General features: G+C 42.7%; 1 protein-coding gene across 6 annotated transcripts in view; it reads left to right on the top strand.

The window, feature by feature from the left end:
* Positions 1-9,873, top strand: part of TAF1 (TATA-box binding protein associated factor 1) — a 54,496-nt gene extending 44,623 nt beyond the window's left edge. For 3 of the 6 annotated variants that reach the window (XM_083422386.1, XM_083422385.1, XM_083422384.1), the window contains 7 exons: positions 746-838; positions 1,384-1,468; positions 2,751-2,818; positions 2,906-3,022; positions 5,104-5,251; positions 6,485-6,659; positions 9,619-9,873. In XM_083422386.1, the coding sequence (XP_083278512.1) occupies positions 746-838; positions 1,384-1,468; positions 2,751-2,818; positions 2,906-3,022; positions 5,104-5,251; positions 6,485-6,659; positions 9,619-9,694 (762 nt within the window). In that variant the 3' untranslated portion in view covers positions 9,695-9,873. The remainder of the gene's footprint in view (positions 1-745; positions 839-1,383; positions 1,469-2,750; positions 2,819-2,905; positions 3,023-5,103; positions 5,252-6,484; positions 6,660-9,618) is intronic. The other 3 variants (XM_083422388.1, XM_083422387.1, XM_083422389.1) reach the window with 2 other exon arrangements.
* Positions 9,874-13,330: the final 3,457 nt, after the last annotated feature.

Here is a 13,330-nt window from a genome sequence, read left to right as displayed (position 1 = left end):
TGGTGGTGATGGAAAAGAGCTTGTGGAAAAGGGGACTGTCACAGTAGCCTTGTGCTTGGAGGATAAAGCTATCAGTGACTTCTAGCCACAATGACTATGTTCTACCTCCACTTCTAAATACCAGTTGCTGGGAATCACAAGTGGGGATAGTTTCTGTTACACTCATGTCTTCCTTTTGGGCTTTCCACTGGCCTCCACTTGGCTGCTGTGCAAGCAGGATGGTGGGACTACAGTGGTACCTCGGGTTAAGAACTTAATTAGTTCTGGAGGTCCGTTCTTAACCTGAAACCGTTCTTAACCTGAGGTACCACTGTAGCTAATGGGGCCTCCCGCTGCCGCTGCGCGATTTCTGTTCTCATCCTGAAGCAAAGTTCTTAACCCGAGGTACTACTTCCGGGTTAGCGGAGTCTGTAACCTGAAGCGTCTGTAACCCGAGGTACCACTGCATATGGTTCCTGAGCTGTATTTGAGCAGCACTGCATTTAACAAATGCTGATGCTGCACAGCTCCAAAATTATCTGGCTCTGGAGTTCCTTACTTTGGGTTTGACAAAAATGCTATAGTAGAATCCAGGCACCTCCAGAGGACTTGGGATTTGTTGGCAGATAAAGGGATGTTCCCTCTAGATTCAGCTTGATGTTGTGCAAAAGCTTTTCAGTGTCTTATGCAGATACTGGATCCAGCATGCAATTCACCATGCAAGACTTGCTTGCTCATTCTCTTTTTACCCTCTTTTTGCTTGCAGGCCAGGCTCTTTTTCCGTCCTGTAAACAGGAGACGCGTGCCAAAATATTACAAAGTCATTGTCAGCCCAATGGACCTGAGGACTATCAGCAAGGTGCGAACTTTGAAGGGTGCAGCTGTTGTTGGTTTATGTTGCAGCTTCTCAGAACTGTCTTTTGTAAACTGCTTCAAGGTTTTCTTACAATCAGGCAATGTATAAATTTAGTTAAATGAAATAAAAGAAGCCTTGGCAGAAAAGGCCCAAGGTTGATGGCAGCATTTTAAATCCAAGATAAAATACCAGGAATAAAACTGGAATATGGAAATGTGGGCTGAGGGTGAAGAAATTCTGCTTTCCTAATCTCAGCCACCAGCTGCTGACTTGGAGGCCAAAAAGTCATGGGGAAAATAAATAACTCAAAGACATGTGCTGTATTTTGTAACTCTGGCTTGGGTCATGTTGAGCAATCAGGGAGGTTGTGATGGGGAGAAGCAGTTCTATATGTGAAAGGAATCACCAGGACACTCCAAAATATTAGTGAAGTGTAAGGAAGAAAGGCTCCTCGCAAAGGATCCACTTCAGACTTTTTGTATGCCAGAATTCATATTGCCTCCTTAAGGCTTCACATTCCCATCTTGTCTCCTATTCATTCATTCTAGAATATCTCCAGACATAAATACCAGAACCGAGAAGTCTTTGTGGATGACGTGAAACTGATCCTTGCCAACAGCATTAAATACAATGGTAAGAGACCCTCTTGGCTCCTTGCCATGTCTGCAGCCCTTTGACTCACATTTACAGAGAGTTATCAGGGCTTTGTGGGGCACCTTTGCGAGAAGAAAAGGCTAAGGAGTAAACCCTACACAAATCTGGATGGCAGTTAGATGGCATCTTGTAGGCCTCCTTCTGGCAACTCCTGCAGCCCAGCTGGTGCCAAGCCTCTTGCTCTGCTTTCCTTTGGACCACATCAGTGAGGCTGAGAGAGGGGTCTTGCCAGCTGGGCAGTCCAGGACCTCCAGACACACTGCCCAGGCTTGCTCTCCAGGGAGGTCACTTTGATGCTGCTAATGAAGCAGTTTGTCTTTATCCCCGGAGGCACACTCCATTGTCTCTTGAGACAGACAGATGCCAGCAATAAGGGCAAGACCTGAATGTGACTCCACATCTACTCATTAAGACATTAATGCATGCTTTTCCAAAATGTAGCTAGTTCCCTTGATGAAAATTGCTTCTTCTGGGGACTTTTCTCTTAAGCTTCTTCAGCTCTTGGGGTCCAATACTGCTTTGTAAGCAGGCATGAACAGAATACAGGAGGGCTGGTTAATCCCCAACCTGGGGCTTCTAATGTGTCCTCCCCATCCAGCAATTTTTTCTGTCCCCCAAGATCCCACCAATTTTGGTAGCAAAGGGGCAGTCGCAGCGCTGAGAAAGCCAGAGAGCTTTTAATTCTCTCCACTGAGTCCAGCTCCCTGGTGGACATGCAACCCACTCTCTCCCACAGTATTAGATAGATCGTTTGATTGAATGGAAAGGAGGGATTCCTCTCCTCAAGCTAGCTGGTTTGTGCTGATTAGCTGAGGAGGGGCTGAATGTCTGGTGTGCAAGTTGAGAGTGTGCAATGCTCACTTCCACTGCAGGCATATGGCCCCTGGGGAGCGGGAATTGGCAGACAGGCCTTGAAAGTTTACCAGCTCATGGACTAGAGTATTGGTTTTGATTAAATCTCAGGGCCTCTTAAAACGTGCTTGGGGGAGGGGAGGTTCAGGAGTCTTACATGGTCAGAGCTTAAGGAAACCTTAAGGAGTTCTGCAGGGAAGAGAGCCTTTGAAGAATACCACATTCGGTTGCCACCAGTGAACTTGGCAAAGCTTTGGAAAGCTCTGGGTGTATATCACAAGGAAGCATGGCCCTTGGCCCTGAAGAAGACCACTTGGAAGTGGGTTGCTTATTCCTGTGGCTTTCTTGTGTGCTCAGGTCTTAAGGAGCAGCATTAAGGAGATGTGGTTTGTTTGTATTTCCAATTCAGGTCCTGACAGCCAGAACACAAAAACAGCTCAGGAGATGGTGGACATCTGTTACAAGGCACTAGGAGAGGTAGGTGGCCCAGCAAGCCAATGCTGCCAAGGACCGTTTTTAATTCTTCAGCAAACACTTACTTTCTCTGTCTTTCTGCTTCTTCAGTATGATGAGCACTTGACCCAGCTTGAGAAGGATATCTCTGCTGTTACCAAAGCAGCCTTAGAGGAGGCAGACCTGGAGAGCTTTGACCCAACCATCTCTCAGCCCTGCATGCCCCAGGTGAGGCTGCTTGCCAAAGCTCTCTTTTCAGGGACCCTCTTCTGGCATCAAGGCCTGTGGCTGCAGTTTGGGGTGGTGGCTGCAGCAGGGATAATGTATGTGCTTCTTTCTGACTCAACCCTGCCTATGTTGTTCTGCTTTATTAGATTTCTGAGCCACATCTCCATGCTGGACCTAGTAGCACTGGGAGACCATCTGGCTGGGAAAGAGCCCATTGGCCAGCTAGGCCCTTCCTGGCTACTTTAGCAGGCAGCATTGCCTACTCTGATTCTCTCCAGTGGCTTAGACAAGGAGGAGGTTTTCCTATCACCTGGTACCTGTTCCTTTTTAAATGGGTGTGTGTGCGCTAGAGACTGAGCTGCTGACCACCAGCTTGAAGAGCCCCATCTTCTTCTTTTTTTAATAATTAATTTTTATTAATTTACAACAAAAACAAATCACACAATAATTTCACATCCAATTTTCACAAAATCTTTCTTTTCTGGACTTCCTTCAGCTTTTCCATAAATCATTCATAGTCATTATTAATTTCCGCATTTATTAAGCTTGTATTGTCATTATTTAAACCTTTCTTTTTCTATTCCCTTTTAACAATACTTCTTGCGTTTCACAGTGCTTTTTTAAATCCCTCTAGCATTATTTGACCCTCACTTATACTCCCCAGATATTCCACAAATTTTCCCCAGTGAACTTTTGGTCTCTTAAGTATCTGATCTTCCCAGTCAATTTATCCAACCCAGCATAGTGTAACAGCTTCCTTCTCTGAAGAGCCCCATCTTCACACAGAGTCAGAGTAGCCAATACTGCCTGTGAGAGAGCACAGTACTTGGGCTAGTTGGGCAGTTGTCTGACCTGGTGTAAGGCAGCTTTGCCTTGGCCACCAGCATTTCTTTCATATTGCAGGCACAAGAACTTTACATTGAAGAGCCCCATCTTCTTCTTTTTTTTATAAATATTTTTTATTAATTTACAACAAAAACAAATCACACAATAATTTCACATCCAATTTTCACAAAATCTTCAAAAATTCAACAGGCTTCCAGGAATAGTTATTGTTACTGAATCAGCGAAAATATTTCTAGGTTGCTTTACATTCAAGGCTTCAAAGGTGACTTGCACTTAAAAAAACAAAAACAAATTAGTAACAAAAATGACAGGTATACACAGCATTAAAGCAGCACAGAAATTACAGGCTAGTTGTCGCTCTCTATTACAATTACTACTACAATTTTTATGCCATCCTGAGGATTACAGGGTGGTTTACAATATAAAAACAAAAAAATGCAATTGTAGCAAACAAAAGCAATAACTGCTCAGCACACAGTTTAAAAGGCCAAAGATTGTTTCATTAGCCGAAAGCCTGTTAGAGAGGAATGTTTTCTCCTGGTGCCTAAAGGTGTATAATGAAGGTGCCAGGTGAGCTTCTCTGGGGAGAGCATTCCACAAATGGGATGTCACTGCAGAAAAGGACCAGTCTCATGTTGCCACTCTCCGGACTTCCCATGAAGTGGGCACATGAAGAAGGGCCTCCAATGATGATTGCAGGGTCAGGGTCCGTTGACATGGGGGGAGGCAAGCGGTCCTTGAGGTATTGCAGTGCTGAGCTGTTCAAGGCTCTATCGGTCAAAATCAGCACTTTGAATTGGGTCTGGAAATTAATTGGCAGCCGGTGCTGTGGGCCAGGATTGGCATTATGTGCTCAAACCGTCTTTCCCATAACAGAAGTGTTCTGCTCCACAGCTTTTAACGCCATGTGATGTTTCATTATTTTATTCACTGCTGGAGGCTCAGATTTCCACTGACTTTGGGCAAATCATTGGCTCTGCCTCACTCACTATGCAAGGTTGTTGTGAGTATAGATGAGTAGAGCAACCTTGTGTGCAAGGTGGTTGCAAATCATCTGCTTGCTGCAAAATACTGCAGAAGTAAGTACTAGTGCGGCTGGTGATGCAGGCACTCGGGTTTATTTATGAAACCACTGCAGTTTGCCAGGGCCATTTTTAGAGAGCAGCTAGCTACCTTCATATGCCAGGAAATTCTCTGCAACCTCCTTTCTACCATTGGTTGTTCCATCATGACAGAAAGTGGAAGATGAAAACAGAGACCTGGGTGAAAAGGAAGAAGGCTCAGTGCAGCAGCCTCAGGCCAGCCTGCATTATGAAGACTTGACCCTGTCAGATAACGAGGAGAGTGACAGCAGTGGCAAGGAAGACGATGACACTTTCACACGTAAGTTTTCACTCTTTACATAGCAAACTGCCTTGCGCTGAGTTAAACCATTGCTCCATCTAACTCATGGTTGCCTACACTGGCTGGCAGTGGTTTCAAGGGCTCCAGATCAGCCAGGGGTTGGACCTGGGACCTTCTGCGTGCAAAGCAGGTGCTCTGCCATTGTGCTGTGGTCCTTTGGCTATTAGCAAGAAGCAAACGCTTGTGAATTCAGGCAAATGTACATTCCTTTCAGTTGCTGTGGCTTACCAGGACCGTGCAAACTGATCACAAGCTGTTGCCAGAGTTTGTCCTTGGTTGAAGTTTGTGGTTAGTGAGGAAGCATCTTAAGCCAAGACCCCTCACTTCTTTTCTCCTCCCAGCTTGCTTAAACCAGGGCCAAGATGTTCCTAGCCAATCCACAGAGCCTTTTGGATCTGCCCACTCCCCATCTCCTCTTCTGCACCCCTGTGTGGTTATTAACCTCTCCCCCCTCTAAGCCTAATTGCTATGCTGATGGGGTAGATGTAAGGAGGGGTGGAGTAATGCTCCCATCTCCACATGCTGCAGAGCCTAAAAATTGTGCTACCTGCATGACGACTTAAAAAAAAGGTCCCATTTATGACATTTTTTTTTCTAAGACCAATTGTCATGCAGGTGGGGATGGGGAGGGTAGAGATAAGATGAATGGTGACTGAAATGACTATGTGTGGATGGGGAGAATGAGTATGCAAGGGGCCATAGGGATGTGTGAATGAATGGAAGCAGGGGAGAGCATGCAGATGGAGACTCTTCCGATTTCAGCTTTGGCTCCCCCCATTGTCAGTAGACTCTTCCCCACCAGTTTCTCTCAGGGGAATCAAACTTTTGACTTAAAAGTTTACTGCCTCTGCAGTAGAGCAAATGATTATCGGAGATGCCTAGCTGTTAAATGCTGAGAAAGGAAAGCTGAGGATAGCGGAAACATAGTACACATGAATGGAAGATTCCATGTGAGAATGGGGGACCCCAGACTGAAAAAGCTTCCTCTAGTCTAGTTTATCATATGGCACTAACTTTTCCAGTGGCTGACTTTGTTCAAATGCAAAATGCTTTTGAGGTTCTTATTTGAAGTGCAGCTTAGCCACCTTCTGAAGGATGACAAAACTACTCAAAGGAGAGCAATATCCTTGGAGCCATTTGCAGGTGACCTGGGGGATAAAACAGGCTTGGGTAACTTTATTGTGGCTACCCATTTTCTGTCCTGTTGTGCAGCAATCCAGCAAAGTGAAAGTAGCAGAGATTCAGGTGCAGGATCCTCTGCAGTGAGACCGAGACAGCCTTGTGTTCTTCAAGAGAATGTGCAAATAGACAAAGACAACAAAGACAGCATGATGTCGTATGAGGCAGCAGGGAAGATTTCACATGCCATGGAGTATAGCAGTTCCAGGTAACCATGGACAAGTGTGCTGTTGGAGCCATTAAGGAGTGTTTGGTTGTCTCAAAAGCAGGTTGGCTGCGCTCAGTTCAGATGACTCTTACGTGTTGCCGTGGGCCTCCCTGTTCTTTACTGCTCTTCTGTTTACTGGTTACACTTTCATACCACCCATCCAACCAAGTTCTCTGGGCAGTCTGCTCATACAAGAAAATATGAAATGCAGTACACCATTAAACTCTAAAACCAAAGTGGGGGTTGGGGAGGGAACTCACACAGCAAGAAAAAGCCCAGCAAAAAACAACAACAAACATCTAAAATTAACATAAAGCACAGCAACTAAAACAATTTAAACAATGCATTTCTCAATTGCTGCAATCCATCAGTCACCAAACCAAAACATGCTATCACAACTTTAGTAGTAACCCCCATGAGTCAATCCTGGCTTCTTTGCAGGTGTGATTTATAACCCTAGTCATGGGCAGTCTTCCCTATTCTTTAAATATTTACATGGATTAGTTCTTGAACATACATAAAAATAGAAAGTGCGGCAGCACACATTCATCTCATGAGGGGAGTAATAATCTTATTCCCGCATTGCAGGGGTTTGGACTAGATGAGCCTTGGGGTCCCTTCCAACAATGCAACTCCATGATTCTATCCTATTCTATTCTAACCAAACCCTTACCCTTGCCATGCAGGATTAAACCTATGCAATTGCCTTAGGGCACTGCCCATGAAAGGTTCATTCTGATGCTAAAATGTTCAGTCTCTTAACTCCATTTGCATCTGATTCTGCCTGCAATGCTTGCATAACCTCCTTCCGCACAGCAATCTTGCCTCTGATGGGAGCAGTCTTGAGTGGTAGGGTTGGGGTGGTATTGCTGCACCAGATGCACACCTTGAAGGATGGCTGCACAAATGAGATGGCTTGGATGGTGTTCAAAGATCAGACAGATTCATGGAGAAAAAGTCTATCCATGGCTACTTGCCACAAGGGTAAGAGGCATTATGCCTCCGAATGCCAGTTGCTGGGAATTGGAGTTGGGAAGAGCATTGCTGTTGTGCTCATGTTCTGCTTGCGGGCTTCCCATAGGCATCTGTTTGGCCACTGTGGGAACAGGATGCTGGACTAGATCCAGCAGCCAGGCTCTTCTTACATTCCTAACGAATCAGAAACCATGCACTTGCGCTGATAAAAATGTTCAGAGAAGCACCAAGTGAATGCTACTTTGCATTTACAATGTATCACACTTTCGCGTTTTCCTTCACTATATTGTTTCTCTTCTGTAGAGTGCTCAGTACACATGAACTTATTTTCTTTATTGAGGTCAAAGTTCAGACAGCAGAATTAACAACAGGAACAATTTTGTCTACTGCGCCCGCCCCTTTAAAATTCCCTATAAGCTTATTTGCATTTAAAATAGCACTCCTTCAGCCAAAACCTATGTTCCAGAGTTTAAAATCAGTACTCATTCATCGACTATCGCTGTCACTGCAGCCTGTCTTGTCCTCGTTGCCATAAAATAGAATTTCATGACAGGCCTGGTGATATTCGGATCTTTTGTCAGCAAGAAGATATTTAACATAGGTTTCCTCTGAGCAGCCAGGTAATTTCCTTAGTAACCGTTGAATTAGCTCTCTTTGGGTATCATGATACAGTGGGCAATATAGAAGAATGGGCCCAGTGGATTCAATCTCATCAGAATTGCATGGGTATAATCTCTGTTGGACTGGGATGTCATGATATCGGCCCGCTAATAATGCTGAAAGGAGAACATTAAAGCGGGCTATGGAAAATGCCCAACAGTGTTTAGAGTTGTCCAGTGCACTTAAATAATTTGCTGGATAGGATCTTTGAAGTTCGTGTAAAAATTTACAAATTTTGAAGGATTGATTAAGATCATTTTGGAATTCTCTGTCCTGGATTCGTTCTCTAATTATTTAAGATATTTAATTCTCTAATTAATTAAGAGCTAGTCCTTCCCATTTCCAGACCTAAAATATATTCAGGAGAAAGGCCGTATAAAGCCAGTTTTCTTGTGACGCCCTTCCACCATTTTATTTGATAATTATCAATCAGTGTCAAAGAGAGCAGCCCAGTTGAGGTCTTATTACTGTAGGTCTTAGCCATGTGTACAGAGTAACTAGCCACACTTCGGCTTCAATCATATTTAGGCCCATCTCCAGTCTACAGGGCTGCATTGGGGACACATTTAGGAATTTGGAGAATTGACCTTAGGAATCCTGATTGTATTTTTCCATAAGGGTCCAAATTAGAGAGGGGGACTAGTTGTGCACCATATAATAATTGTGCTATGGATTTTGCAGCAAATGGTTTGATAGCAGCTGGGTTAGAAATTTCCTCCCTTTGCTCAATGGAATCTTAAGATTGCTGCAGTACTTTTTTGGGCCATAGAGGAAGTGTGATTAATATGGACAGCTTTCTTGCTTGAAGCTTGAAAGACAACCCCTAGATATTTGAAACAGGTGACTTGTTCAATGTCTTGGTTATCTATGCACCATCTGTAGGTTTTCCTTCTATTGGAGAAAACCATGACTTTTGTTTTTTGGTAGTTTACTGCTAATTGATCCTCCAGTGTTGGACTAGTTTCTTAAGAGCTCTCTTAAGGCCAATTTGTGTCTGAAACAGGATGACAGCATTATCTGCATAAAGCAGGATAGGCAACATTTTATCTGCCTTTTGGGCCATGTATATCTGTCCCTTGAAGATGTTTAATAAGGGAATAAATGTTAACACAAAAAGGGGGCCAATAGGCAACCTTGTTTGACTCCCTTAGCTATTATAATTGGATTAGGAAGATGACCTGCCCAGCTGCATCTCACACTTGTGTTGCTGTAAAGTTTGTATATCAACAACAGCTAGCATCGGTCTATCGTCTTTCTAAGTTTGTCCCACGCTCAGTACACATGATAAATAACAACAGCATCATGAGATTTCTTTCTTTTCCAGTAGCCACGAGGACGAGGAAGAAAGTGACGACCTCCCTTCCATTGCAGGAGACAGTGATCTGGATTCAGATGAATAAAACACTTTATTGGGGATCATGATAAGATTGCTTCAGGGTCTCAGTGTATAGATTTTTCATTGTTATCCAATGAAACGCTGCTGCTAAACTGAGACACTTGTTGTTGATTCATTCTTTTATGAATCAATATTGTGTTTAGGATGTATATAAAGGTATATTAAAAATTACCCTTAACTGCACGAGAGTTGTTTTTTGTTCATACAAGCACTCCTTCTAAAAGTCCAATTTGGCCTTCTAAAAGTCCAATGTGGCTCTCACCACATGAAGCATTACTGCTCAAACCACTTGGAAAGAAAGGAAAATGGCTCACATAGGCTGATTTATTAAAGGAACATGATGGAAAATGGAAATTAAGAGATTATGATGAGATCAAAGACCACTTTCAGAGTTGGTTGCACTATGTATTAGAGTATTTTAATATTTTTTATTGGAAGCCGCCCAGATGGGCGGGGTATAAATAATAAATTATTATTATTATTATTATTGACAACTATATGAAACACATAAAGAAGACAGCAAGAAAGGATTTAGTTATACTAGATCTAGGTTTCAAACGGAAGTGATTGAAGGGAAAGGGAAATTACTGAAGGCCGCATACAGCATATTACAGTGGTGCCTCGCAAGACGAAAAGAATCCGTTCCGCGAGTCTCTTCGTCTTGCGAAGCAAGCCCATTAGCGGATTAGCGCTATTAGCGGTTTAGCGGCTATTAGCGGCTATTAAAGGCTTAAGGGATTAGCGGATTAGCTGCTAAAAGGCTATTAGCGGCTATTAAAGGCTTAAGGGATTAGCTGCTAAAAGGCTATTAGCGGCTTAGATCAGCTGATAAGCGGCTTAGATCAGCTGTTAAGCGGCTTAGCGATCAGCTGTTAAGCGGCTTAGGGGCTTGGGAAAAAGGGGGGGAGGGGAAAAAAACCCCAGGAATCGCAAGGCATTTTCGTCTTGCGAAGCAAGCCCGTAGCAAATTCATCCTGCGAAGCACCTCCAAAACGGAAAACCCTTTCGTCTAGCGGGTTTTCCGTCTTGCGAGGCATTCGTCTTGCGGGGCACCACTGTATTAGAATGGGAGATGAAAGATGAAGAGGTAAAATCAGTTATGATTAAATGGGCACAAGATGTAGGTCACACCATTATGATGGAAGACTGGGTTAAATTATGGAAAACTGACTTAAAATTTACAGATTGTTCCCTATTGAAGAAGAATTACATGAAGATGATGTACAGATGGTGTACAACACCAGTGCAGTTAGGGAAAATGTACAAAACTAGTTCAAATATATGTTGGATTAAGAATTTGTCAAGAATGTATAACTTGCTGTTGAAATGGAACACTCAGGATGAAATGGTGAAATCAGCTATGATTAAATGGGCACAAGATGTTGGACATAATATAAGATGGCTGACTGGGAACAGTTATGGACCACAGGTATGAAATTTATGGCATGTAATGCCTTAAGAGAAAACTTAATGAAAATGATTTATAGGTGGTACATGACACCAGTCAAGCTTGAAAAAAATTATCATTTGCCCGACAATAAATGTTGGAAATGTAAAGAGACTGAAGGTACATTCTTTCACCTTTGGTGGACATGCCCAAGGATTAAGACATTCTGGGAGATGATTTATAATGAAATGAAAAAGGTTTTCAAATATACCTTTCTGAAGAAATCAGAGGCCTTTCTCCTGGGCATGGTCGGCCAATTGGTGTTAAAGAAGGATAGAACTTTTTTTATGTATGCAACAACAGCAGCTAGAATACTTATTGCGAAGTATTGGAAGACACAAGATCTACCCATTTGGGAAGAATGGCAGATGAAGTTGATAGACTACATGGAACTGGCGGAAATGACTGGCAGAATCCGAGACCAGGGAGAGGAGTCGGTGGAAGAAGACTGGAAAAAGTTTAAAGATTATTTACAGAAATACTGCAAAATTAATGAATGTTAAAATGTTGGAATGAAGTTATATGGCTTTAGTAGAAATGTTATAAGGATTTAAGTACAAATAGATTAATGGAATTTTAAAAGTAAAATAAGGTTAGAATGTGTTAAGATAATTATTTGACAGATAACAGAGGAAGATGGAAAGGAATTGCTGAAACATTTGACAGAAGTGGAATACAAAAAGGGAGGTGTGAGGAGGTCAGTGAAATAAGTGAATAAACGATATGATATTGAAATTGTTTGAGTGTTATAAATTGTTTTGTTTTGTTTTGTTTTGTTTAATGTGTTTAGTGTTATGCAATGTCCTTATATTGTATTGCATTGGTTCCCCCCCTCTTTTTTCTGTTTTTGTTTGGTTTTGTAATGTTTTCAAAGAATCATAGAGTTGGAAGAGAACACAAGGGCCATCGAGTCCAACCCCCTGCCAAGCAGGAATTTAAAACCTTTGACCCCGACGTTTTAATTGTTCAAAAAGCAATAAATATTATTTTTTTTAAAAAAAACCAAATATATGTTGGAAGTGTAAGGAAAAGGAGGGAACATTTTATCATATGTGGTGGGATTGTAAGGCAATTAAAAAATTTTGGGAAATGATATACAACGAATTGAAGAAAACGTTCCATTTAACATTTGTTAAAAACCCCGAGGCATTTTTGTTGGGGATTGTAGGGAAAGACCTGCCAAAAAAGTTGAAAAACATCTTCATGTATGCGACAACGGTCACAAGAGTTCTGGTAGCACAAGGATGGAAGTCTGAATAAACCCCAACTAAAGAATCATGGCAAGAAAAATTGACGGACTATGCAGAACTGGCTAAACTGACATATAAGCTACGGGACAAGGATAACTGTGACTTTAAGGATGAATGGGAACCTTTTACAAAGCATCTGAAGACCCAACAAAGTGAACTGGACACCTTGGCAGGTTTTGAATAAATATTCACAATTTTTTTATTGATAATAATCAGCTAAACGGTTTGAGGATCTATACAACTTTGTAACATGCAGAAAACAGCAGTCTCAGAGAAACCAAAAACTGGAACTGAGGGAAGTCGGGTGGGTTCTGTGGGGGAGGGGGAGGGGGGGAAATGGGGGGGGGGGAATAAGGATGATATGTTTTTGGATAATATGTCTTTTTATAATTTTGAATAAAAAATAAATAAAAGTCCAATTTTGCCAACCAATGCAATTGCTGTATGTATGTATGTATATTTGTGGTACAGTTTGTGTTAATTTGTCCATCCCTGGTGTTTTTGAAAAGCATTACCAATTTAGGAGCTTAAATGGATGACTTGCATCCACATCCCTCGGTCACATATGCTTGGCTCTAAATACCCTTTTGCTTCCAAGCAAGCAAGTTATCACTCACAGGTTTTGATCATAGCTGAGGAACACTTAACCAAACTCTGAATAACCCTGTATCTATAAAGTCTGGTGTGTGGTTTCAGTTTGAATAAAGGGAATAAAGAGTTTAACACTTGCAGATCCCAAACCACTTTGAAAGCTGTTACCACGAGAGGGCGAATGGGTGCATGCCAGAGACGTAGCGTGGGCGGGGGGTGGGTGCCCGTGGCCCGTGCACAATTTTGTGAAGGGGCGCAAACAGGCTCCCCCACAGCAGACTCCTTTATCAGAGCCTGGCTCTGCGCAAGGAGCTGCACAGCTTGTGCCTGGCGCAGCTCTGCCCGTGGGTCA

The sequence above is a fragment of the Podarcis tiliguerta genome (genome assembly GCF_965153285.1).
Source record: "Podarcis tiliguerta genome assembly, chromosome: Z".
Taxonomy (NCBI): domain Eukaryota; kingdom Metazoa; phylum Chordata; class Lepidosauria; order Squamata; family Lacertidae; genus Podarcis; species Podarcis tiliguerta.
This window is presented reverse-complemented; position numbering and strand designations above follow the sequence as displayed.